The 25,262-nt window shown below is 41.0% G+C and overlaps 2 protein-coding genes across 2 annotated transcripts; one reads left to right on the plus strand and one right to left on the minus strand.

The window, feature by feature from the left end:
* Nucleotides 1–7,591: 7,591 nt before the first annotated feature.
* On the minus strand, nucleotides 7,592–10,919 carry LOC139947249 (uncharacterized). Its single transcript, XM_071945135.1, has one exon. The coding sequence runs from the start codon at nucleotides 10,849–10,851 to the stop codon at nucleotides 8,812–8,814; it is 2,040 nt and encodes a 679-aa protein (XP_071801236.1). The 5' UTR covers nucleotides 10,852–10,919; the 3' UTR covers nucleotides 7,592–8,811.
* A 7,155-nt stretch (nucleotides 10,920–18,074) lies between these two features.
* Nucleotides 18,075–21,329, plus strand: LOC139947410 (uncharacterized). Its single transcript, XM_071945312.1, has 2 exons — nucleotides 18,075–19,133; nucleotides 20,457–21,329. Exons 1-2 carry the CDS (start codon nucleotides 18,075–18,077, stop codon nucleotides 21,327–21,329), a joined length of 1,932 nt encoding a protein of 643 aa, XP_071801413.1.
* The last annotated feature ends 3,933 nt before the right edge of the window (nucleotides 21,330–25,262 follow it).

Genomic DNA, 25,262 nt, shown 5'->3' on the forward strand with positions numbered 1-25,262 from the left:
CTCTGATAATATGTTGAGAGAGCACTTTTAAAAGTTAGTTGCTTATTGATATTTAATAGATTCATAACAATTCCCTCTTATCTAAACCATCATGCACACAACATAAGACTCTGTGACCATCTACATGCCAATAATTCATTTTGCAATGTTTACAAAACTTAGGCTGAATATTGGGCGAAGCTTTTGATACTTTTTGCCCCCCTTTCGTCAACTAGGGTAAGCTTCCGACATGCCCCTTGAAGTCTCATCCTAAACGCTACATCCGTCAACACAGGATGTGATGATTCAGACCATGTGACAAGCTTTTCCTTAAAAAAGATGGAAAACAAGGGTCTAGTGGATTACAATCAAGTCGCTGAACCTTAGAGATAAAGCTCAACATTAGTTGTTTTTGCACAAATTAAACAATTATTTTGCTTGTATGGCTTTTTTTTCTGGAGTCCCTGTATCAATGTCTAATATCCAAACTATTTCTGTGACGTCACTCTATTGATTAAAGTGCAGACTATTTTTTTGCAAATCTACACTCAACTGTAGATGCGTAACACTTAAGTGTGTATTCGTTACGAATCTACACTTAAACTGTCGTAACTAAAGACTGAAAGTTCAACTTTTAATATTAACTGACATTGTACTCGGTAATAATGCAAGCACTATAAAGTATGCCTTTATGTTTTTTGCAAAATAGTTTAAAATGTCGTGTTATTTGATGCGCGTATAATCTTTTTGAACCAAGATAAGGTACAGTATTTGTAACTCAGTCACAAACCCTCAAGTAATACCAGGGTGGTGATTTGTCACGGTCCGGGTGACACAAGGTCCGGTTCCGGGTCAAAGCTGCCAACAATTCGGCTCAGACTGGATCCGAGTTAAAATGAGAGATCCGTTCCATTGATTTACTCGGTTCTTTATACCGTAGCTTACGGAACGTGGTCATATGTGTTTCCTTTGTAAATCTGGATCAGATTTTATACGGTAATTGAGATTCGTTTTTGTAATGTGGTATAAATACATCATCAAGTGCTTGCGTTTGCATCTCAACAACAACAGCATCAGCAGCAGCAGCAGCAGCTAAAACAACAACAATAACAACAACAACAACAACAGCAACAACAAAAACAACCACAACGACGACGACGACGACGACGACAACAACTAACCACGACGACAGCGAAGACAAAGACAAAGACAAAGACAAAAACAACAACAACGACAACGACAACGACAACGAAAAAAAAAACAACAACAACAACAGCATCAGCAGCAACAACAACAACAACAACAACAACAACAACAACAACAACAACAACAACAACAACAACAACAACAACAACAACAACAACAACAACAACAAAAACAACCACAGCAACAACAACAACAACAACAAACAGCAGTAATACAGCAGACATTCTCTACACACTCGTGACTATAATATTTAGATTTGGAATATCGAAATAAGAAATCGGCTATTTTTCAGACGGACATATTTTACATGAACAATATTGATACTGATATGTAAGACACGATTAAGCCTAATACAATTACGAAGTCAATTATTTTACATGGAGTTAAGTTCGTGTTAATTATTTGTTTTATCTACCAATTATAGCATGTATCTTTAAATGCAGTGGACACTGTTGGTAATTGTCAAAGACTAGCCTTCACAGTTGGAGTATCTCAACATATGCATAACATTTAACCTGTGAAAATTTGAGCCCAATCGGTCATCGAAGTTGCGAGATAATAATGAAAGAAAAAAAACCCACCATTGTCACACAAAGTTGGGTGCGTTTAGATGGTTGATTTCGAGACCTCAAGTTCTAAATCTGAGGTCCCGAAATCAAATTTGTGGAAAATTACTTCTTTCTCGAAAACTATGGCACTTCAGAGGGAGCCGTTTTTCACAATGGTTTATACCATCAACCTCTCCCCATTACTTGTCACCAAGAAAGGTTTTATGCTAATAGTTATTTTGAGTAATTACCAATAGTGTCCACTGCCTTTAAAGATGAACTTACTGCCACAAAAGGTGTTTCCTTTCTGGAAATGAGGTGATAACACAACCAGACAATACGACAATCGGCGTTTTCCGGTCTTTGTTTTATCCTTTGTGTAGGTCTTTAACACAACAATGCACTAGTTCAAGCTCAGATTAGTTTGTGTACATTTTGTTTGGTCGTTATATTAGCTTAGATTTGTAGGGTTTTAGTACCTTTTTTACCATACAAAACACAAACGTCCACATAATAATTAACATTATACACGGTTTAAAGCCATTGGACACTTGCGGTAAACATGATTGTCCAAAGGTCCACACTTCGTGTATCACAACTTATATAAAAAATAACAAACCTGAGAACATTTAGGCCCAATCGATCACCATAGTCGGGAAAAAATAACGGGAAAACCCACCCTTGTTTCCGCACGTTTCGCCGTGTCATGACATGTGTTTAAAATAAATCCGTAATTCTCGATATCGAGAATTGATCAAAAAGTAATTTCATGGAATAATATTTCAAGAGAAGTCTTTCACCATTACCTTAATCTGTAAATCCTGTTAGTTGTTTGTAAATCTTGGAACTTTTTTTCTTGTTCCGAAAGTGTATAATGGCTTTAAAGATAATGTTGGAGAAAAGCTTCCTTTAAAATATTACTTGTTGAGTTGCTGTAGTTTTTGGATAACATAACTTTTCTCAAAAACTTGACAACATAATGAGACTCAAACTTCTATTTGTTAACTATTTTCACACATCTTCATTCACAGTGAGTAAAGAGGGACTCAAGTCATGGCTAAAAAAAATTAAACTGCAAAGCTATCAAAACCCTTTAAAGACTGGTCAGTTTTTAACATGTAGGTATTTGTGTGATTTTCTTCTGAATTGTTTTATTTTGTTTTACATCAAGTTTCGTTTATCAAGTTTCGTGATATAATAAAACAAACCAATTCTTTCTTAACGGTAATATAAATCCATAATTATTATGTTAGTTGATATAGAAATCGACAGGTCCCTGTTTTGCGTAAAAAAATACAAAGCTATCAAAACCCTTTAAAGACCAGTACGTCCATCGCAGTCATCGCGTTGCCTTTTTTGTACATGTATGTATTTTCGTGATTTTATTCTGGACTGTTTTCATTTGTAATTGGCGCTTGCGCTGTTGGATGTTGCATAAAATAAAATATTTTTTTATCAAGTTTCGTGATATAATAAAACAAACACAATTCTTTCTTAACGGTAACATAAATCCATAATTATTATGTTAGTTGATACAAAAATCTACAGTTTGGCAAAGGTCCCTGATTGCGTAAAGTCATTTCTTCCCAATTAGGAAGCTTCGCCAACCCATCGGTTAAAACTCATCATTCTTTAGAGGGCTTTATCGAGTTTGACCGCCCTAATAAGTATCATCTGAATTGCTCAATAGAGGGCGCTATTAAACAAGTTTTCTAGAAGTTTTAAACCTCTCCCCCATCGCGTATTGTACACTCGTAACTTTTAATACATAAATCCAACGGTATATCATTCACAATCTACCAGGAAATAGCCGTCTAAATAACCAAACGTTAGCTTGTATTCCTGTACGCACAATGCACACTAAAAACTCCCGGATCAGAATTGACCCGGTTTCGAGGCCCTTTTAGACTATATACGGTTTCCAGGCCCTGTTTGACCTGACCTGATTTAGGGCAAGGTTGACTCGGAATCTGTCTCAAACTAAACTGTCAGAATTGACCCGGTTTCCAGGCCCTATTCGACTTGACCCATTTCTGGGCCAGGTTGACTCGGAATCTGTCTCAAACTAAACTGTCAGAATTAACCCGGTTTCCAGGCACTGTTAGACCTGACCTATTTTGGGGCCAGGTTGACCCGGAATCTGTCTAAAATTGAAAACAAAAAAGCATTTAGTTTTTGTTTTGTTTTCGATCATGAATTCAAATGAAATTTCTCTGCTTAAAGGCACTGGACACTATTGGTAATTACTCAAAATAATTATTAGCATAAAGACTTATTTGGTAACGAGTAATGGGGAGAGGTTGATAGTATAAAACATTGTGAGAAACGGCTCCGTCTGAAGTAACGTAGTTTTCGGAAAGGAGTAATTTCTCACTAAAATATATACAACTTGTGCGACAAGGGTGTTTTTTCTTCCTCTCTCGCAACTTCGACGACCAGTATTGAACTCAAATTTCGACAGGTTTGTTTTGTTATGCATAAAATATGTTGAGATACACCAATTACAGCAAAACCACTTCCTCTTTAAATACACCAACAGGAAACAGCAATCGGGCGATCTAGAACACAAGCTCAGAGCGCATGAATGTTTCACTGGTGTGGTGTGTTTTATCGAAAATTTGAGGATGTGAATGAAATTTAATCTACAGCCCAAAAAAAATGATGTAATTATTTCCCTGTCACAACTCTAACTTTTTTTTCCTCTCTCCCACTGCTTGCACCATCATTCTTTGTGAAATTCCAAGGACAGCGAAACAGCTTTTTGGAAATGAATCCAACTAAACCAACACTTCTTTACTTTCCAATCGGATCTTTAAAGGAACTGAACACGTTTGGTAATTGTCAAAGACCAGTATATTCTCACTTGGTGTACCCCAACATGCAATACATTACAAATCTGTGAAATGTTTGACTCTATTGTTCATCGAAGTTGCAAGAGAATAACGAAATAAAAACCACCCTTGTTTCACAACTTTGTGTCCTTTCAGATGCCTAATAAGTCTTTTAATATTTGAGTGGGAAATTACCTCTTTCTCAAAAACTAAAACGTTACTACTTCAGAGGGGAGCCATTACTCGTTACCAAGTAAGTTTTTATGCTAACAACTATTTTGAGTAAAATACCAATAGTGTCCAGTGCCTTTAAACCTCACGTTGAACAAACGAAACGAGGAAACAGTGAGTACAGTCTATGTCTCATCTCATGTCTGGTTTCTGAAGCAACAATATTCTCTGAAAGTTTTGGAGCCTTAAAGGCAGTGGACATTATTGGTAATTGTCAAAGACTAGCCTTCACAGTTGGTGTATCTCAACATATGAAAAAAATAACAAACCTGTGAAAATTTTAGCCCAATCGGTCATCGAACTTGCGAGATAATAATGAAAGAAAAAACACCCTTGTCACACGAAGTTGTGTGCGTTTAGATGGTTGATTTCGAGACCTCAAGTTCTAAATATGAGGTCTCGAAATCAAATTTGTGGAAAATTACTTCTTTCTCGAAAACTACTCCACTTCAGAGGGAGCCGTTTCTCACAATGTTTTATACCATCAACCTCTCCCCATTACTCGTCACCAAGAAAGGTTTTATGCTAATAATTATTTTGAGTAATTACCAATAGTGTCCACTGCCTTTAACACTACTATGTCCTTAGTTCGATTCACGACTAAAGGCCATAAAAGGTTTTTAATGTTGGTGGTTCTGTCCAATAGCATTCTGTCTGGGTCCACCGGTTTTCCTCCCTTCGGAAAGAAAATCAAAAGATTTCCCCCAAAATTCCTCCAAAAGTTGATTGTCTCTTCCACCATTAAATTGCTGGGCAAACCAATTATACTGCCATAACTGGGGTGTTAAAGCTAACACCATTGGTGTATATCATAGGGTGCTTAATGTCACAAATTGTCTTGGCAGAATTAGTGTTGGTTCACCAAATGGTGTAAACTGTGATTTTCTTGTCGGTATAAAAATTAATGCGACAACAACTATGATGTAAGTTCACCCCAGGTTTTGCAGTTATTCACGAGATAACCCCGGGATTTGTGTTAATAATGTGAACGCAAAGATATGTGACAGTTATGTTATAAATGAAACTTCGATGAATATTCCCATGAGTTTAACTTCCTTGGAATTGGCTCTGCAAAGTGTACAATTTAGCTGCTTAGCAAAGTTTAATATCATAATTACAAATCACTATATCACCTTTGTTTATAATATTAATGATTAATTTTGGTTAAAACGGTGGGACAAATTTCATAAAGTCTGTAAGCACAAAAAGTTGTTAAGCACAGGAAAAAAGTGCTTCCAAAACAGGTTACCAGCCAGCATTCCATTAAGTTTACATTGTTTTGACTGGCGCCCCACTCAATCACTAATTGTTTTGCTTAGCAAATAAATTGGTTGAGCAGTATTTTCTGCTAAACAGCTTTATGAAATTGGGTCCTGAGAAGATTGGTAACATCAGTCAAACTGGATCTAGTGTTTTTCATTGTATCCTGTTTACAGAGGGTCCATCAAACGAAAATCAGTCTGTTAGATTTTATACTTTAGGCGTCATTTCTGAAAAATTAGGATGATCGTCAGTTCCTGAATAGCAAGTTGTGTCTTCCTGTTTAATTGTTGTGGCCTGACTTTGTTTTGAAACAACCTGCAGTAACGAGGGGGATGTCGTTGTTAAACTTGGTGTACATAAGTTGAACTCGATTTCACGAAGCACAGAGATACACCAAGTCTTTGTAGGCAACATTGTTTGATGCTTAGTAATGTGTTGCGTTTCAAGACACTGGACACTATTGGTAATGTCAAAGACCAGTCTTCTCACTTGGTGTATCTCATTGCATAAAATAACAAACCTGTGAAAATATTAATTGGTTTTACCCATACACCGATGTGTGTTAGCACTGTATACTCAGTACTTTCTACGACCCTTGCAATTCTAGAGCAGTGTCTTACCAACTATAGACTACCGAAGTTGCCCGGTAGCTAGAGGCAGTTCGAATCCTATGTTTTGGCAGCGGGTACCGCGCAACGATAATAAACCTGTGAAAATTTGAGCTCAGTATTGGTCGTCTACGTTGCGAGATAATAATGAAAGAAAAAACACCCTTGTCACACGAAGTTGTGTGCTTTCAGATGCTTGATTTCGAGACCTCAAAATGTCTCGAAATTAAATTCGTGGAAAATTACTTCTTTCTCGTTACATCAGAGGGAGCCGTTTCTCACAATGCTTTATACCATCAACCTCTCCCCATTACTCGTTACCAAGTTAGGTTTTATGCTAATAATTATTTTGAGTAATTACCAATAGGGTCCACTGCCTTTAATCAGCTCTGAGAAATTAGCATAACTTAGACAATGTATTTGTTTGTTTACATGTTCTTGTTTTGTCACTTTTATTATCGGCTCCGTCTGTCAGTATTCTTGCCCATTTTCTTTCACATTTTTAAATACTGGTGAGAGATTAAAACATTTACTCAGTGCATTCAGACTATGTTACCAAAATTAAAACTAGTAATTTATTTTGCCGACGGATTTTTTTTTTTTACGATTATGTGTTTGATTTATTTTATTTATTTAATAACCCTGGTGAAACCTTTCAGCGCGAATACTGACTTTCAAAGGTACCAAGCAATAAAACATCCACGATTTTTTTTATATATATAAATACAGCTACAATAAACATACTGGAATTTTTTAATTAAAGTTACGCAAACAAAATTGAAATTATTAAGTTCTGAACCAACCAACGCCTTCCAAGAAATAAGTAAAAGGCAAACAAAGAAAATACACACAAAATACAAAATCACATTATGTCAAATGCAGATGAAAAAACCCATTATTTTTGTTGACAAGACAATTGGCTACAGTTGAAGGCAGATGTGATTGTGATTTGGAGATAAAAAAATACTTTTTTATAGATTATCATTGTAGCGAGTAGTTGGGATAAATAATACGGTGTTTCAATAATATACATTTAATTTTTAAATTTAGTATATTCCCGTTAATCTTTTAAGTTGAACAATCTTTTAAATCGGATTTTCAATCAACTTGTTTATGATTATGCAAATCACATTACCGCGCTTGCGCATTGACAAATAATTGGTTGACACAGAGGTGTCAATCCCATGGGGAGAGGAATCCCCCTAGCCCCCCCCCCTCCCCATTTGTTTTCACAATTTAAATCTATTTATACTCACTTTCCTTATTGACTGATTTTTTTTAAATGAAGATCGCGACTTACCATTTTCGTTCAAGTGTAGGTCTTTAAACCAAAACAAATGTTGTCCTCAATTATAAGTTACCCAATTATAAGTAGATCAGCCTATAGAGGCAAATTACCGTATAAGCAGGGCCCAATTTCATAGAGCTGCTAAGCACAAAAATTTGCTTAGCATGAAATTTCATCCTTGATAAAAACGGAATTACCAACAAAATTTCCATTTGTTTCATGTTGCTTGTTACTGGTCTTCAGCTGTTGTTTGCTTGTCCTAAAAGTCACTTAGGAAAATTAGTTGGTATTCCTGTTTTTATTAAGAAGGAAATTTCATGTTAAGCAAATTTTTGTGCTTAGCAGCGCTATGAAATGGGCCCAAGTCCGTGAAAACTCACAGCTAAATTAAACAAAAAACTGGTGCGCTCTACTTCTTTACTTTGTACCTTTAATATTGTTGGTGCCATTCGTTGACCTTTGACCTTTTCACTGTAAAGTCCGGTTCATACTTCCTGCTAATGCGAATGCGACGCGAACTTGACGTGAATTTGACGTCACAACTATCCTTTCGCAGCGATATTCGCAAGTGAGTTGCCCAGAGCTGAACTGCTGCGAAATTCGTTTCTAATTTTGTGACGTCAACATTCGCTCCGCGTTCGCATTCGCAGGAAGTATGACCCAGGCTTTATGGTAGTATATGTTGGTTGATTGTAAGTTGTTTTGTCTCTTTAACAATCTTGCTTGTCCCCAATACTGTGTGTTTAAACTGTCTACTTTATATAAAAAAATGTGTACAGTGCAATTCAACCTATCGGTTGCCACACTGAACATTCGTTTTAATGTTGTCTTGTGAAATAAACCAATAAACATGAATGCTATTGACGTATAGTCTCGTCAGATATTGTGATGTCTGCATAATCGACCGTTTCAGTTTGCGGTGGACATGTTTTGCCCACTTCGCCGCCCGTAGCTAGGTCTAGTTCCGCGTATGTAACATCTCTGTCCTCGTGTATTTCGTCCGTCTCTTCACAGCCCGAGTCCACGCTGCTCATATCCCACGTGGAAGCATCCGAGAATCCATCATAGTCGGCATCGTCGGTATCCACGGAGAGATAGTGGGCACCGACGGCAGAGGGCGGGCTCTCCACAGGCAGATGCGCGTCGATGCCGTCAGCGTGTGGTCTACCATGGTGTTTCTTCCTCTTTTTCTTCGTCTGATCTGGCTTCGCGTACAGTGCGTCCAGCTCGTCGCCATCTTGTTTCACGTCATCTGAGGTCACAACTGGTGTAGGGTTGTCACCGGAGGTGGCGTTTTCGTCTCGGGCTGCTCCTTCGATCCTCACGTCGTGAACTCGGAACTTCCACACGGGAGGCGGTGGGTTAACAATCACCTCGATGGTTTTCAGCCGAACCGAGTCACGCGTCACCAAGTCTTGATTTGAAGTGCTCACAGTCGACAGCCTCAACGATCTCAAACGCTCGATGGCTTTGTTCTTCTGCAATTTTCTCTTGAGCACCCGGCCACCTTTGGGGCCCCCTTTCTTCTTGTAGACTAAGTAGACGATCGCCACGATGACCAGGGCACAGATTGCCAAGAGGCTGATCACTGCAGCGACCGCACCGTTCCCAGATTCAGCGCTGTTGTCCGATGGGTTCTGCTGTGGGGAAAGTTTTTCGCCGCAGTTCTCCACGCACCCGTGCACGTTAATAACAACACCGGTACCATGTTCCGTGGTCGCGTGAGTTCCTGTGGTATCTGCTACCTCAGCTTTGGTGGATACCTGATATGTTACTCCAGGCGTAATCCCTGATGTAGTGTCTTGGTTTCTGGCGATCGTAGTACTGAGTGAAGAGACTTCATCAGGCTGGGCTGTTGGGGTTGTTGTCTGTTGATTTGTGATCTCCGCTTGAGTTGATGATACGTGTAGTTCTGCCAAGCCGAACGTCTTGGTAATTGCATTCATGACGACGCAACGCACCATCATGCTGTTGTCCTCTGCAGTTAGCCTCGTGATGGTAAAAGTAGATGAGTCTCCATTATTCACAACAGAGAACCTTCCCTTACTCTCAGCTATCTTGATGGTACTATCTCCTGATCCGTACAGCCATCGATACCTCTGCACCGATGGGATGGCCGTTCCACGGCATCGGAACGTCGCTTTGCCCGCAATGACAGCGTTCAGGACGCTCGGGGTGACTTCGGCCCGTATGGGAACAGCAAGAGGTGTCACGCTGCAGTTCATGCCGTTCCGTGTTGTTGAAAATGATGACCCAACTAGGCAGGTGAACTCAGCAAAGTTGTCCGCTTCGGCAAGAGTCTTGACAAACGAGATACCGTGTTCATTGGCCAGGTGGGCCTCTGGTTGGATCTGAACCGTACCGTCCATCCACCACGTCAGCATGTCAGGGGAGATGCCTCTTGGAGCGATGCAAGAGAAGGTGACGGTCTGCCCGAGAGTTGGGGCCTCGGGGTAGATACTGCAACGCAGCGGTTCGTTACTGGCCTCCTGCACTACACTAAGGCTGCCTGGGTCCGTGCGACTCGTCCCGCCTTGGTCGACAGCCACACACTGGTACTGGCCAGAATCAGCGAGTTCCGCGTTGGTGATCATTAAGTTATACGTGAAGACATCACGGACGTTACTGGTGTCCAGAGAGTATCTTTCTGCACCGAATCCTTTCGCCTGAACGGACTGGCCAATCGTAACATAGACCCCACCACCACTTCTCATACCCTTGTACCAATACATTGTCATGGATCCTTGGACGTTGATAAGATCCACCGAGCATTGTAGAATGGCAGTTTCACCGACATGAACGACCACGGTGCCGGGTGTGTCGATAAAACCAGCCGCCGTCGAGAAGGGCAAAAACACGGCGAAGGTAACGACAAGAGCACGCCAACACAACGCCATCTCTTTGGTGTGGAGTCTCTAGAACAGTCCACTGGAAAATGAAACTCGTCCTGTCTGTATACAATACGTTCTCGTGACTGCCTGGTTTAGGGGAATGGATAACTATCAATTATATTGGCTTTGTTTCCGGCCTCAACTGACATGAGCGGTTGTTGTGAGGGCCATATTTTGTGAGGTGTTTCCTGCCCAATGTCCTGTGAATAACAAGGACATCAACTTATGTGAGGAAATCCTCTTTAATCATGAAGGCGTAGGTATATAAGAAAAAGTCATAACATACCTGGAAGGACCGTAAACAAGGTTGAAAGGGCACTGGGAACTTTTGGTAATTACTCAAAATAATTTTTAGTATAAAAACTATGGATAGCTGCTCCCTCTGAAGTAGCGTAGTTTTTGAGAAAGAGGTAATTTCTCACTTAAATTTAAAAAAAATCTGAAATCACACAAAGAAATGCAACAAGGTTTTTTTCAAATTCTTTATACGAAAGACAGGTACTTGCTATTCAGATCCAGTGATTCCATTAAATACAACGATGTCACAGTAGATAAATACATTAACTAAAAGCTTCCGTATATGTGCTTTGATTGGTCCGAGTGTTTGTGCAGCTGACAAACATCACCTTGGACGACCATTCAAAACAGAGATATGTAAAGCTTACTTTCGGTCGTCTGCATGCTATGTCCACGTGTGTATTATGTACAGTCATGTACTGTACTTGCATGCAATGTTGGTGTAGAATTCGACTGCGTGTCTCTATGTGAAATGAGTGTAGGTGAAATGTGAAGATGGACGGAGAATGGCCGATGTTCAGGCTATTTCTATTCCCCCATTATTGGAAATTAACACGGGCTGGGGTCCGTTTTGGCGGCAGTAACCAGAAACTGTTTCGGTTGTTGGTCGTTGGTTCTGCTCTTCAGACTGTGAGCTCATAACTGTTTTGGTTATGACGTCAGAAACAATTATTGATTACAGCCGCCAAAACGCGTCCCTGGAGGAGGTTGATTGAATAGAGGGCGCTATCAGACCAATTGTGTCTAATACACTATTTGCAACATTGAATAAACGTGTATATCTATCTATCTATCTATCTACTTTGTTGATAAACAAACTGCGCTGTCAAATGTTGGCAAAACAATTTTTTGTGCTAAAACAAATTATGCCCAAATTCATTATTTGTTTTTGTAAAGATTAAAAGCAGTGGACACTATTGGTAATTACTCGAAAAAATTACTAGCATAAAACCTAGTATAGTATCATACACTGTGAGAAACGGCTCCCTCTGAAGTGGATTAGTTTTCGAGAAAGAAGTAATTTCCCACGAATTTGATTTCGAGACCTCTTACAATTTGACGTCTTGAAATCAAGCATCTGAAAGCACACAACTTCGTGTGGCAAGGGTGTTTTTTCCCTTTATTAAGCCCTTTTCACACTACAGAGGCATTTCCCGGTAAATAAACTCCCGGGAAAATCCTGGGAGCTTTTAACCCCACCGCCACCCCAGCAACCGTTCTCATTATCCCAATTGGTAATTCCCGGGAGTACGATTTCCCAGAAATATGAGCGGTCATTTCACAAATACGATCAAACCCCAGGAAATGTGGTAAACAGGTTAGCCCATGCGGAAGTTACCAATGTTTGTGGACGAAAGTCCGTTCCCACAATGCCACACGGCCGGCTGCAAAATCCTTGTTGCCACATGCGACCCAAAATGGCTGCATATTAATTGTGTGTTTGCGTGTTGTTATACCAATATTTGAAGACGATCGCTGTGACAGTGTTTTAAAGACATGCGGTATAACAATCAGATGAAATTTGTTGTACGATTGACGGGTTTCATGGCACTTGCTGGAAGTATTGGTCAAAGGTCAATCTGGTCTACCAAGAAGAGCGGCCACTGGTGGGAGCAAGTTGCTATTAGGAAATGCGAAAGGGAGCTCTCTACTCTGCGACAGTTTTTTTTTCTTTCTTTTGAGAACTGTAATTGAATGGACTTTTGTGTCCGTGTTTTACCCAGAGGTTTTGTGTTGGCATTCATCTCAATTTGTGCCTGTTCACACTATAGTTGTTTCCCGGGAAATTCCCGGGAACTTTTGGTTGATCTGTTCACACTACAAAAATACTCCGGGGAATTTCCCGGGAAATGACGTTTTCCCAGGAAATGATTAACCCTGCTCAGGGGCAGGGTTAAGGGATTCAACCCTGGGGTAAGGCCTATAAATTTTCTGAATGGCATTTTCGAAGGATTGCATAACAATGTCCATGATGTTAGGGCCAAGGTAATTAAAGTTTTTACAGAAAAATTACCGCATGGTCGATTTTGCACAATCTGACAATAGCAGTAGAAAGAAAAAGAAGCATTCTTCCCTTCCAACATCAACAGTGCTGTTTTCCTATCGTGCAAAGAAAGAACACTGAATAGGCTTTAACCCTATATTATTGGCTAGCATTTTTTTCATGGCTTCATAAAGACTTTTAAATGTATGTTTCTTCTATAAAAAAACAAAATTGCAGGAGAACACTTTTGCAATAGAAAATATTTAGGCCTTGAAAAACAAAACTAGTATCCTACCGACCTACAAGTCCTTTTCCCCAAGGTTTTCAGTTTTTTTCTGCAATGGGCAGGGGTCCGTTCATATCCAGCTTCACGCAGGCAGTCGGCCAATTTTCCCGTTTATTGTAGGCCTATGTGCCCATCTAGCTGTTTTTGGACTGCATCGTCGGCCCAAAATGCAACTAGTTTCAAAATGTCATCATCACTCCATCGGTCACTTCTACCCATCGTAAAAAAAATTGAGCAAAAAATTGAACTAAAATATTTACTGTCAGGTGGTAGACAGCAATGTCGATCGAAGAACTCAAATCTGACTCCTGACAACACAAGTCCACCAACGGCCAAGTACACACATCGCGTTAGCCTTGTCCAAGGCTCTTTACGCAAGCACCGGCCCTCTCTGACTTCACGAAATGCATATACTATACCGCACGGCACATAACAGTACTTGATACCGCGGGGTCGAAGCATGGCTTTCGAGGTATCAACGAGGTTACAGAACGAGGCCGGATCGCGCCTCGTTTTGTAACCTCGTTGATACCTCGAAAGCCATGCTTCGACCCCGCGGTATCAAGTACTGTTATGTGCCGTGCAGTATAGTATCTATGCATTTCGTGAAGTCAGAGCGGGCCGGTGCTTGCGTAAAGAGCCTTGGACAAGGCTAACATCGCGTGTGTGCGAGAAGGAAGCTTGTTCACGCCAACTGTTTATTCTATTCCAATTCCATTCACGTGGTCTATTTTTTTAATTCATATATTTATTTGTAAATTAAAGATGTAATTCACTTTTATTTTCGTACCTAAATGTAAACACTTTCAGAAGGAGAAATCAAAAAAGGGCTATTGTTACCGCGCGAATTATTTGGCGCGCTATTTTTGACGTCTGTGACCTTTCGAGATTAATGACGTCTCAACACAGTGGAAGCAAAAGGTGGGGTAAGTTAAACACACTTTCTTTCTCACTAGCTGCTTTTTTTTCCTGGGTCTAACTCATTTAACCCTACCCCTGAGCAGGGTTAATTATTTCCCGGGAATAAGCTATTTCCCGCGAATTTTTGTGTAGTGTGAACAGATCGACCAAAAGTTCCCGGGAATTTCCCGGGAAATACCTGTAGTGTGAAAAGGGCTATAGTTATCTTGCAACTTCGATGACCGATTGAGCTCAAATTTTCATAGGTTTGTTATTTTATGCATATTTTGAGGTACAGCAAGTGAGAAGACTGGTCTTAGACAATTACCAATAGTGTCCAGGGTCTTTAATGAGCTGAAATATCTCTTATGATTTGTGGATTTGCTTTCAAATTTACTTTTTATATTTGGGTAACATTTCTACAAGTTTTGGCTAATTGTTTTTTATTTCAATTACGGCTTACCATGGTTTTCCAACCTCCGTTGGCTGTATATTTGAAGGTTGTCATCCGCTTCCCCATTCCCCATTATGTGAATGGGTATTGCATGTCTAGACCGTTTTTATAAACGTTTTTCTCGGCAGACTGAACCTTATGCCCCTGTCACACGAGGCAACTTACATTCTAGGGGTGGATTTCACAAAGAGTTAAGACTATTCCTATCTCTAGGAAGGACAAGTTACTTGTGCTAACTTAGGACTAGCTATACGTTTTTCATATCTCCTAGGACTAGTCCTAACTCTTTGTGAAACCTCAAAGAAGAAAAGCCATTAAAATTTTAATGTTCACATACTTTTATAGGGGATTGTAAGACATCATTTGAAAAATAACTCATGTACTACCAAAGTGGTCCTGTAGCATGCACTGCAGTTGGTTGCCTCCAAGTTGCCTGTAAAAGTTGCCTTGTGGGACAAGGCCTTAAGGTTTTAAGCACATTTTCATCATTTTGTCTTGCCCTCTTGGTATCTTTTGTATCTCTCTTGTGTGTACTTTTTATGAACTTTTATGAGAGAAATGAAATAAACGAATGTCAAGGAAACCATCCGCATTTGTTTGGAACCAAATCAACTCAGAACAAGCTGCACAACTGCCCCCTATGAGGAAAAGTCTAAACAATTTTAATTTGTTTTTCCTAAATTGCAAAATGGCAGTCCAATATTTCTGGCTTGGACTTCAAGTTGCCAAGACATTGAGACGGAAACATCTAACGATATTTGGTACCAACAACCACGTCTGTTAGCAGAAGCCGGATACGAAAAAAAAATCAGCCCTTTTTGAATCCACGCCCTTGGCTCCTGAAACGGCTCAGGCATGCTAGGCCCCTCGGTTGTTTTTGACAGTAATTACGCGTACATGCTCAGGGCTCCAGAGGAGAGAACGGAGCATTCTTCCCTTCAAACATCAACAGTGCTGTTTTCCGTATTGTGCAAAGAAAGAACACGGAATAGGCTTTAACCCTATATTATTATTGGCTAGCATTTTTTCATGGTTTCATAAAGACTTTTAAATGTATGTTTCTTCTATAAAAAAAATTGCAGGAGAACACATTTGCAATAGAAAATATTTAGGCCTTGAAAAACAAAACTAGTATCCTACCGACCTATAAGTCCTTTTTCCCAAGGTTTTCAGTTTTTTTCTGCAATGGGCAGGGGTCCATTCATATCCAGCACCACGCAGGCAGTCGGCCAATTTTGAGAAAACTTTCCCGTTTCTTGTAGGCCTATATGCCCATCTAGCTGTTTTTGGACTGCATCGTCAGCCCAAAATGCAACTACGGTTTCAAAATTTCATCATCACTCCATCGGTCACTTCTACCCATCGTAAGAAATTGAGCAAAAAAATGAACTAAAATATTTACTGTCAGGTGGTAGACAGCAATGTCGATCGAAGAACTCAAATCTTACTCTGGACAACACAAGTCCACCAACGGCCAAGTACACACATCGCGTGTGTACGAGAAGGAAGCTTGTTCACGCCAACGGTTTATTCCAATTCCAATTCCATTCACGTGATCTATTTTTTTTAATTCATATATTTATTTGTAAATTACAGATGTAATTCACTTTTATTTTCGTACCTAAATGTAAACACTTTCAGAAGGAGAAAACCAAAAAGGGCTATTGTTACCGCGCGAATTATTTGGCGCGCTATTTTTGACGTGTGTGACCTTTCGAGATTTTGCGTCTCAACACAGTTCAAGCAACAGGTGGGGTATGTTAAACCCGCTTTCGTTCTCACTAGCTGTTTTTCCCCCCGGGGTTAACTCATTTAACCCTACCCCTGTACAGGGTTAATTATTTCCCGGGAATAAGCTATTTCCCGGGAATTGTTTTGTAGTGTGAACAGATCGACCAAAAGTTCCCGGGAATTTCCCGGGAAATACCTGTAGTGTGAAAAGGGCTATAGTTATCTTGCAACTTCGATGACCGATTGAGCTCAAATTTTTACAGGTTTGTTATTTTATATACATGCTGAGATACAGCAAGTGAGAAGACTGGTCTTTGACAATTACCAATAATGTCCAGGGTCTTTAGTGAGCTGAAATATCTCTTATGATTTGTGGATTTGCTTTCAAAGAGTTAAACTTTCATTTTTTGTTTTTACTTTTTATATTTGGGTAACATTTCTACAAGTTCTGGCTAATTGTTTTTTTATTTCAATTACGGCTTTCCATGGTTTTCCAACCTCGGTTGGCTGTATATTTGAAGGTTGTCATCCTTTTCCCCATTCCCCATTATGTGAATGGATATTGCATGTCTAGACCGTTTTTATAAACGTTTTTCTCGGCAGACTGAACCCTGTCACACGAGGCAACTTACATTCTAGGGGTGGATTTCACAAAGAGTTAAGACTAGTCCTGTCTCTAGTAAGGACAAGTTACTTGTGCTAACTTAGGACTAGCTATACGTTTTTCATATCTCCTAGGACTAGTCCTAACTCTTTGTGAAAATCGACCCCAGGCAACCTCAAAGAAGAAAAGCCATTAAAATTTTAATGTTCACATACTTTTATAGGGGAGTGCAAGACATTATTTGAAAATGACTCATGTGCTACTTAATAAGTGGTCCTGTAGCATGCACTGCGGTTGGTTGCCTCCAAGTTCCCTGTAAAAGTTGCCTTGTGGGACAAGGCCTTAAGGTTTAAAGCACATTTTCATCATTTGTCTTGCCCTCTTGGTATCTTTTTTATCTCTCTTGGGTGTACTTTTTATGAACTTTTATGAGAGAAATGAAATAAACGAATGTCAAGGAAACCATCCGCATTTGTTTGGAACCAAATCAACTCAGAACAAGCTGCAAAACTTCCCCCTATGAGGAAAAGTCTAAACAATTTTAATTTTTTTTTCCTAAATTGCAAAATGGCAGTCCAATATTTCTGGCTTGGACTTCAAGTTGCCAAGACGTTGAGCAGGAAACATCTAACGATATTTGGTACCAAAAAACCACGTCTGTTAGCAGTAGCCGGATACGATAAAAAAAATCAGCCCTTTTTGAATCCACGCCCTCTGCTACTGAAATGGCTCAGGCACGCTAGGCCCCACGGTTGTTTTTGACAGTAATTACGCGTACATGCTCAGGGTTTCAGACGAGAGAACGGAGCCCAAAGCCGCATCCAAAGCCGAAGCCGAGAATGTTCATTATTTATTCACATATAAACCAGCACAACATTCAAGAAGAGACACTTCATTTCTTAAACTCCCTAACAGTCAAACTACGGCCAGAGTTGTTCTTTTCTACTGGACTGTTCTTGACTCCACACCAAAAATGGCGTTGTGTTGGTGTGCTCTTGTCATCGCCTTCGCCGTGTTTTTGCCGTTTTTGACGGCAGCTGGTTTTATCGACACACCCGGCAATGTGACTGTTCATGTCGGTGAAACTGCCATTCTGCAATGCTCGGTGGATACTAACAACTTTCAAAAGTTTATGATAATGAGATGGTACAAGTCAACGATACACGACGGTTTTTATGTTGCGGTTGGCGAGTCTGTTCGGGCGAAAGGAATCGGTGCAGGAAAATACTCTCTGGACACCAGTAACGTCGGTGGTGTCTTTTCATATAACCTAACGATCACCAAAGCAGAAGTCGCTGACTCTGGCCAGTACCAATGTGGGGCTACTGACCGAGACGGGACAAGGCGCACGGAACCCGGCAGTCTCACTGTCACGGTGCAAGAAACTAACAACAAAACTATGAATTGCAGTATCTACCCCGAGGCCCCAACTCTCGGGCAGACCGTCACCTTCTCTTGCATCGCTCCAAGAGGCATCTCCCCTGACATGCTGACGTGGTGGATGGACGGTACGGTTCAGATCCAACCAGAGGCCAACCTGACCAATGAACACGGCATCTCGTTTGTCAAGACTCTTGCCGAAGCGGACAACTTTGCTGAGTTCACCTGCCTGGTTGGGTCATCATTTCACGGAACACGGAACGGCATGAACTGCAGAGTGACACCTCTTGCTGTGCCCATACGGGCCGTAGTCACCCCGAGCGTCCTGAACGCGGCCATTGCGGGCAATGCGACGTTCCGATGCCGTGGAACGGCCATCCCATCGGTGCAGAGGTATCGATGGCTGTACGGATCGGGAGATAGTACCATCAAGATAGCTGAGAGCAAGGGAAGGTTTTCTGTTGTGAATAACGGAGACTCATCTACTTTTACCATCACGAGGCTAACTGCAGAGGACAACAACATGATGGTGCGTTGCGTCGTCAGGAATGTAATAACGAAGACGTTCGACTTGGCAGAACTACACGTATCAACAACTCAAGCAGAGATCACAAGTCAACAGAAAACAACCCCTTCAACCCAACTCCATGAAGTCTCTTCACTCAGTACTACGAACCAAGACAGAACATCGGGGACTAGTGGGACTTTTAGCTCGGCGGAACTACACTTATCAACAACCCAAATCCCGACTCAACAGCCAACAACCCCGGTAGCAAAGACTGATGGGGTCTCTTCACTGAGTACTACGATCGCCAGAAACCAAGACAGAACATCAGGGACTAGTGGGACTTTTAGCTCGGCGAAACTACACTTATCAACAACCCAAATCCCGACTCAACAGGCAACAACCCCGGCAGCAAAGACTGATGAGGTCTCTTCACTGAATACTACGATCGCCAGAAACCAAGAGAGAACATCGGGGACTAGTGGGACTTTTAGCTCGGCGGAACTACACTTATCAACAACCATCCTGTCAACAACCCAAATCCCGCCTCAACAGCCAACAACCCCGGCAGCAAAGACTGATGAAGTCTCTTCACTCAGTACTACGATCGCCAGAAACCAAGAGAGAACATCAGGGACTAGTGGGACTTTTAGATCGGCGCAACTACAAAAATCAGCAAACCAAGTGGAGTTCAAGAGTCAAGAGACAACAACCCCTTCAACCCAACTCCATGAAGTCTCTTCACTCAGTACTACGATCGCAAGAAACCAAGACAGAACATCGGGGACTAGTGGGACTTTTAGCTCGGCGGAACTACACTTATCAACAACCATCCTGTCAACAACCCAAATCCCGACTCAACAGCCAACAACCCCGGCAGCAAAGACTGATGGGGTCTCTCCACTCAGTACTACGATCCCCAGAAACCAAGACACAACATCGGGGACTAGTGGGACTTTTAGCTCGGCGGAACCACACTTATCAACAACCCAAATCCCAACTCAACAGCCAACAACCCCGGCAGCAAAGACTGATGAAGTCTCTTCACTTAGTACTACGATCGCCAGAAACAAAGACAGAACATCAGGGACTAGTGGGACTTTTAGCTCGGCGGAACTACACTTATCAACAACCCAAATCCCGACTCAACAGCCAACAACCCCGGCAGCAAAGACTGATGAGGTCTCTTCACTCAGTACTACGATCGCCACAAATCAAAACAGCACGTCGGGGACTACGGACACTTTTAGCTCTGCAGAACTAAACGTATCAACAACCCAAATCCCAACTCAACAGCCAACAACCCCTGCAGCAAAGACTGATGAAGTCTCTTCACTCAGTACTATGATCGCCACAAATCAAAACAGCACGTCGGGTACAACGGGGACTTTTAGCTCGGCGGAACTACACTTATCAACAACCCAAATCCCAACTCAACAGCCAACAACCCCGGCAGCAAAGACTGATGAGGTCTCCTCACTCAGTACTACGATCGCCAGAAACCAAGACAGCACGTCGGGGACAACGGGGACTTTTAGCTCTGCAGAACTAAACTTAACAACAAATCAACTTGAGATCACGGGTCAACAGACAACACCCCCAGCATCCCACCAGACTGTTGAAGTTTCTACAATGAGCACTACAATCGCCACGACATTTCAAGACACGACTGAGACCAAGCCCATCTCGCAGCCAGCCATGAAATCCACGCAAGATGGGGCAATAGAAACCACACAAAACCACACGACTGCGGAAAATCATTATAATGGTGTAACAACTTATCCGACAGAGAAGAGCCCATCTGAAAACGGACGTAGAACCGCACACCGTGCTTCCTCTGCAGTGTTCAGCCTTCTGTCCCTCTGTGCCCTGCTCGTCGTCGGGGCGACAGTGTACATGTTCGTAGTCTACACGAAGAAGAGAGATACCGCAGTTTGTGGTAGGAGGCTCTGGAGCAAATCACAGAGGCTGTCGATTTTGAGCAATTCGCACCACGACAAGGCTTTGGGAGACTCGGTTCGGCTGAAAACAATCAAGGTGATGGTTAACACAACCACTCCAGAGTGGATGTTCCGCGTTCACGACGTGACAAACGAAGACGCAGCCCAAGACGAAAACGCCACCACCGGTGACATCCCTTCACCAGTCGTGACGTCAGACGATGGGAGACAAGATGGCGACGAGATGGACGCGTTATACGCTAAGCCAGATCGGATGAAGAAGAACAACAAGAATCACCCTAGCAGCCCCCAAGCCGACGGCTCCGACACGCATCTGCCACTGGAGAGCCCGCCCTCTGCCGTCGCCGAACACCCCCTCTCCGTTGAGACCTACGCCGTTTAGCCGATGTTTCCACGTGACTGTGAGTTGCCCCAAGACGATAAAGCTCGATATTGGATAGTGCATGCGCTCAGTTGTAACTCGCTAAAGCGCGCCCTCCTATGATTGGTTTGTGGGGCAAGACTAGTCTCCGGCGTACTGGCGAGCTACCCCACAAACCAGTCATAGGAGGGCGCGTTTTAGCGAGTTACAACTGAGCGCAGTACACTATCCAATATCGAGCTTTATCGTCTTGGAGCAAGACTAGACAGTGAGCTGCATGGACTCTAAACTGGTCCCTTGTCTTCATCTGCATTGAAAGACAGGTATTTGTTTTACAAACCAGTGATGTCATTGGGACACAATGATTTCATTGGATAAACGTGCAGTGACGTCATATTTCCTCATCTGTGTGTTGATTGGTCCGAAGTAAACGGGGTGTAGCTGACAATCACCTCGGACCAATCAAAACACATATTTTGGAAAGCTTACTTTCTGTTGTCCGCATGCAATGTACATGAGCCAAGTTCGAGCTGCGACCATTTTCCAACAACTACTCATTGTTCCTGCATGATTACACGTATGAAAAAAATCCGGGGTACCAGGCAAAATCGCCCAATGGTCGATAATAGATCGTTATCATGGTGTAGCCATCTTGAATTTCTCCCATTGATATCAATGTTTCCAAACCGAGGCTGGAAGAACAAAATAGTCTGGTACCTTTTTTGCAAAATTTTAATTCGCATTCATTATTGCTATTTGATACGAGGAACATGACCAAGATGGAGGCAGCATGATAAAGGTCTATTGCTGGAACTTGCTCAATGTTAAATGGTGTTTGAAGCTTTGCATGGTGTGGAGAATAAGAGCATAAATATAAATATTAATAGTAAACTTGCGGGTACAACCATGGGTGAAAACTCTTTGGAGGGAGTGGTGGCTCTGAACAGAGCCGGTTTGGTCTCGACGTTTCGAAGACGAGCAGAGTATACTGTTCGAAACGTCGAGACCAAACCGGCTCTTGTCAGAGCCACGGTTGTACCCGCAAGTTTACTGTTAATATTTATATGTATAGTTGCTTTTGTTCAATGTTGTTGTTACTAGTTCCCGGTTTGAATGTGTTGCGGATTGGGTTTTTTAGTATATTCATTATTAGGCATTACTATTTTAAACGAGCGAATTTATTATTATTATAATTATGTGTATAGGACTATTGCTATTCAGAAGTATATTCGGAAGTTTAAAGAGCAACGAGGGGTTTTGGCTTGAGTAAGAAACTACGTTGCAACACTTTTTGAAATGATCCTCCAATGGGGCAGATGATCATGAGCCCGGATAGACAAAATATGGATTTTGGGCTTTCTTCCCCCCTTTAAAGGATTTGGGTACTTTTGTAAAGGGTTCATAGATTTACATTTAACTTACAGGGTTTGAAGATAATGATAGTGGAAAGCTTCCCTTCAAATATTATTTACTTAGGTGCTGTAGTTTTTGAGAAATGAGTAGAACAATGTCATGAAAATACGTTTGTAAATGCTTATAATTTTCGTCCCATGAGACGAAAATTATTTTCATGACATAGTTTTACTCATTTCCCCAAAACTACAGCACCTCAGCACGTAATATTTTCAGTGAAGCTTTCTACTATCGGTGTATCTTCAAACTGTGTAAGTTTTGTGTAAATCTGTGGACATTGTGCTTTTTTGTCCTACAAAAAGTACATACACCCTTTAAATACGGAGCATTAATTGCATAACGGCATTATTAAAAACACTGGACACTATTGATAATTGTCAAAGACTGTATGCATACCACAACAAACCTGTGAAAATTTGAGCTCAATTGGTCGTCGAAGTTGCGAGATGAAAAAAAAACACCTTGTCACACGAAGTTGTGTGCTTTCAGATTCTTGATTTCGAGACCCCAAATTCTAAATCTGAGGTCTCAAAATCAAACTCGCGGAAAATTACTTCTTTCTCTAAAACTACGTCACTTCAGAGGGAGCCATTTTTCACAATGTTTTATACTATCAACCTCTCCCCATTACTCCTTATCAAGTAAGGTTTATTTTGAGTAATTACCAATATTGTCCACTGCCTTTAATAACGTAGCCTCATCTCAAGCCAGAAATCGGGAGTATTACAGTACTAAACCCCTCACTGTGGTGTAAAACAAAATAATGCTGACATGCCTTCATTATCTGGTCGCCATCTTCTTTCTCTTATGTACCAACAAAAGTTGATCTTCCCCAAAATGAGGCTGGAAAGAGACAAGTTGATACCATTAAAGATGCTATGTCAGATATTTGGCCCCAAACATTAAAAAATAGATTTTTTTTCAGTGAATGGTAATTCAAAGAGTATCACCCGCTCTAACGAAAACAAGTTTAACTTTTACTTTTAATGGTTAGGAACCATGACAAAAATTAAAAACGTTTCTGATAAAACACATAAAAAATTGGTCACGCGATATGTTGTCGGGATCCCGACAAAAACTAATTTTGAGCACTTTATTTCACTGCTACTAATAATTGGCGGACTTTTTCGAGTAATAGCTCAAATGAAAGCTCGTAACTTTCTCGACCCCCATCAAAATACCTATTGAATTTTAAATCAAAACCTTTGGGTCAAATCAGCCAAAAATCTGACATAGCATCTTTAAATACAAAACTAATGTGCATAGGATTTGAGGCGTTGCATGGTGAGGTATCAATATATATTTGGTTTGCTGTAACACCATGTGTGTATCTACTTGCATAAAGTTTGTTCTTAGAGAACTGTCTTTCGTTATTCTACTCCTGCGGAGTATATTAATCGGATGTTCGGGAGACTTCTCAGATATGAAAAGAACTGTCCTGCTTTTTAACTATTACCCGGGCGGAAGGTTTAGACAATTACCTGGGACTACTACTTTAGCTTATGGGATCGTAATTAAAGCTTAGGATCGTGATTAACTCCACTACCACGGAGTCAGTTCTTGGATTGGTCTCAACTTTCGACTAGCTTAATCGTCAGGAGATAGTGTATAAATACGTTATTAAGGAAGTATTGAGCAATTTGGCTACAATGTGATAACAGTAATTTGACCTTTCATAAATTACGCTTAATATTACATTGTATACAGAGATTGGAAAAATGCCCATCCATTTGGAAATTGTGTGGCATGTTACTTAAGATCGTGCCTTTTCCTTTTAAACTTGCCAATCTAGTTTCGGTTGGATTCGGGTTCTTTAGTGTGTATATCTATTAGAACTGCAAAGGTCGTGGGTTCATAAAAATTGTAATGAACTTTAAAGACACTGGACACTATTGGTAATTGTCAAAGACCAGTCTTCTTACTTGGTGTATCTCAACAAATGCATAAAATAAACAAACCTGTGAAAATTTAAGCTCAATTGGTCGTCGAAGTTGCGAGATATTAATGAAAGAAAAGACACCCTTCCCTTGTCACACGAAGTTGTGTGCTTTCAGATGCTTGATTTCGAGACCTCAAAATCTAATTCTGAGGTCTCGAAAGCAATTCGTGGAAAATTACTTCTTTCTCGAAAACTACGTTACTTCAGAGGGAGCCGTTTCTCGCAATGTTTTATCAACCTCTCCCCATAACTCGTTACCAAGGTTTTATGCTAACAGTTATTTTAAGTAATTACCAAAAGTGTCCACTGCCTTTAAAGGCCTAGGACTAGTCCTAAGTTAGGACTACCTTTGTGAAATCCACCCCTGGGTTCTTTTACATGCGTTACATAACACATGGGACCAACGGCTTAACGTCCCATCCGAAGACGAAGCATTGGTTAAGTGTCTGGCTTAGGGACACAAGTGTCACGGCTATGAATGCGATACTGCAATGGGATTCATTTGAAAGCCAAGAATAAACAATGGGCCATATAAGTCCATTTGCAAGGGTCTGAAATTTTCACAAAGGCATTATCACAAAGCATTTTTTTAAACAAAATGT

The sequence above is a fragment of the Asterias amurensis genome, chromosome 14 (genome assembly GCF_032118995.1).
Source record: "Asterias amurensis chromosome 14, ASM3211899v1".
NCBI lineage: Eukaryota > Metazoa > Echinodermata > Asteroidea > Forcipulatida > Asteriidae > Asterias > Asterias amurensis.

Excerpts from the sequence above, each read along its gene's own strand:
- LOC139947249 (XM_071945135.1), bottom strand. The coding sequence starts at position 10,851 with ATGGCGTTGTGTTGGCGTGCTCTTGTCGTTACCTTCGCCGTGTTTTTG.
- LOC139947410 (XM_071945312.1), top strand. The coding sequence starts at position 18,075 with ATGGCGTTGTGTTGGTGTGCTCTTGTCATCGCCTTCGCCGTGTTTTTG. Across the intron at positions 19,134-20,456 it reads CTTCAACCCAACTCCATGAA|GTCTCCTCACTCAGTACTAC; the intron begins GTCTCTTCACTC and ends AAGACTGATGAG.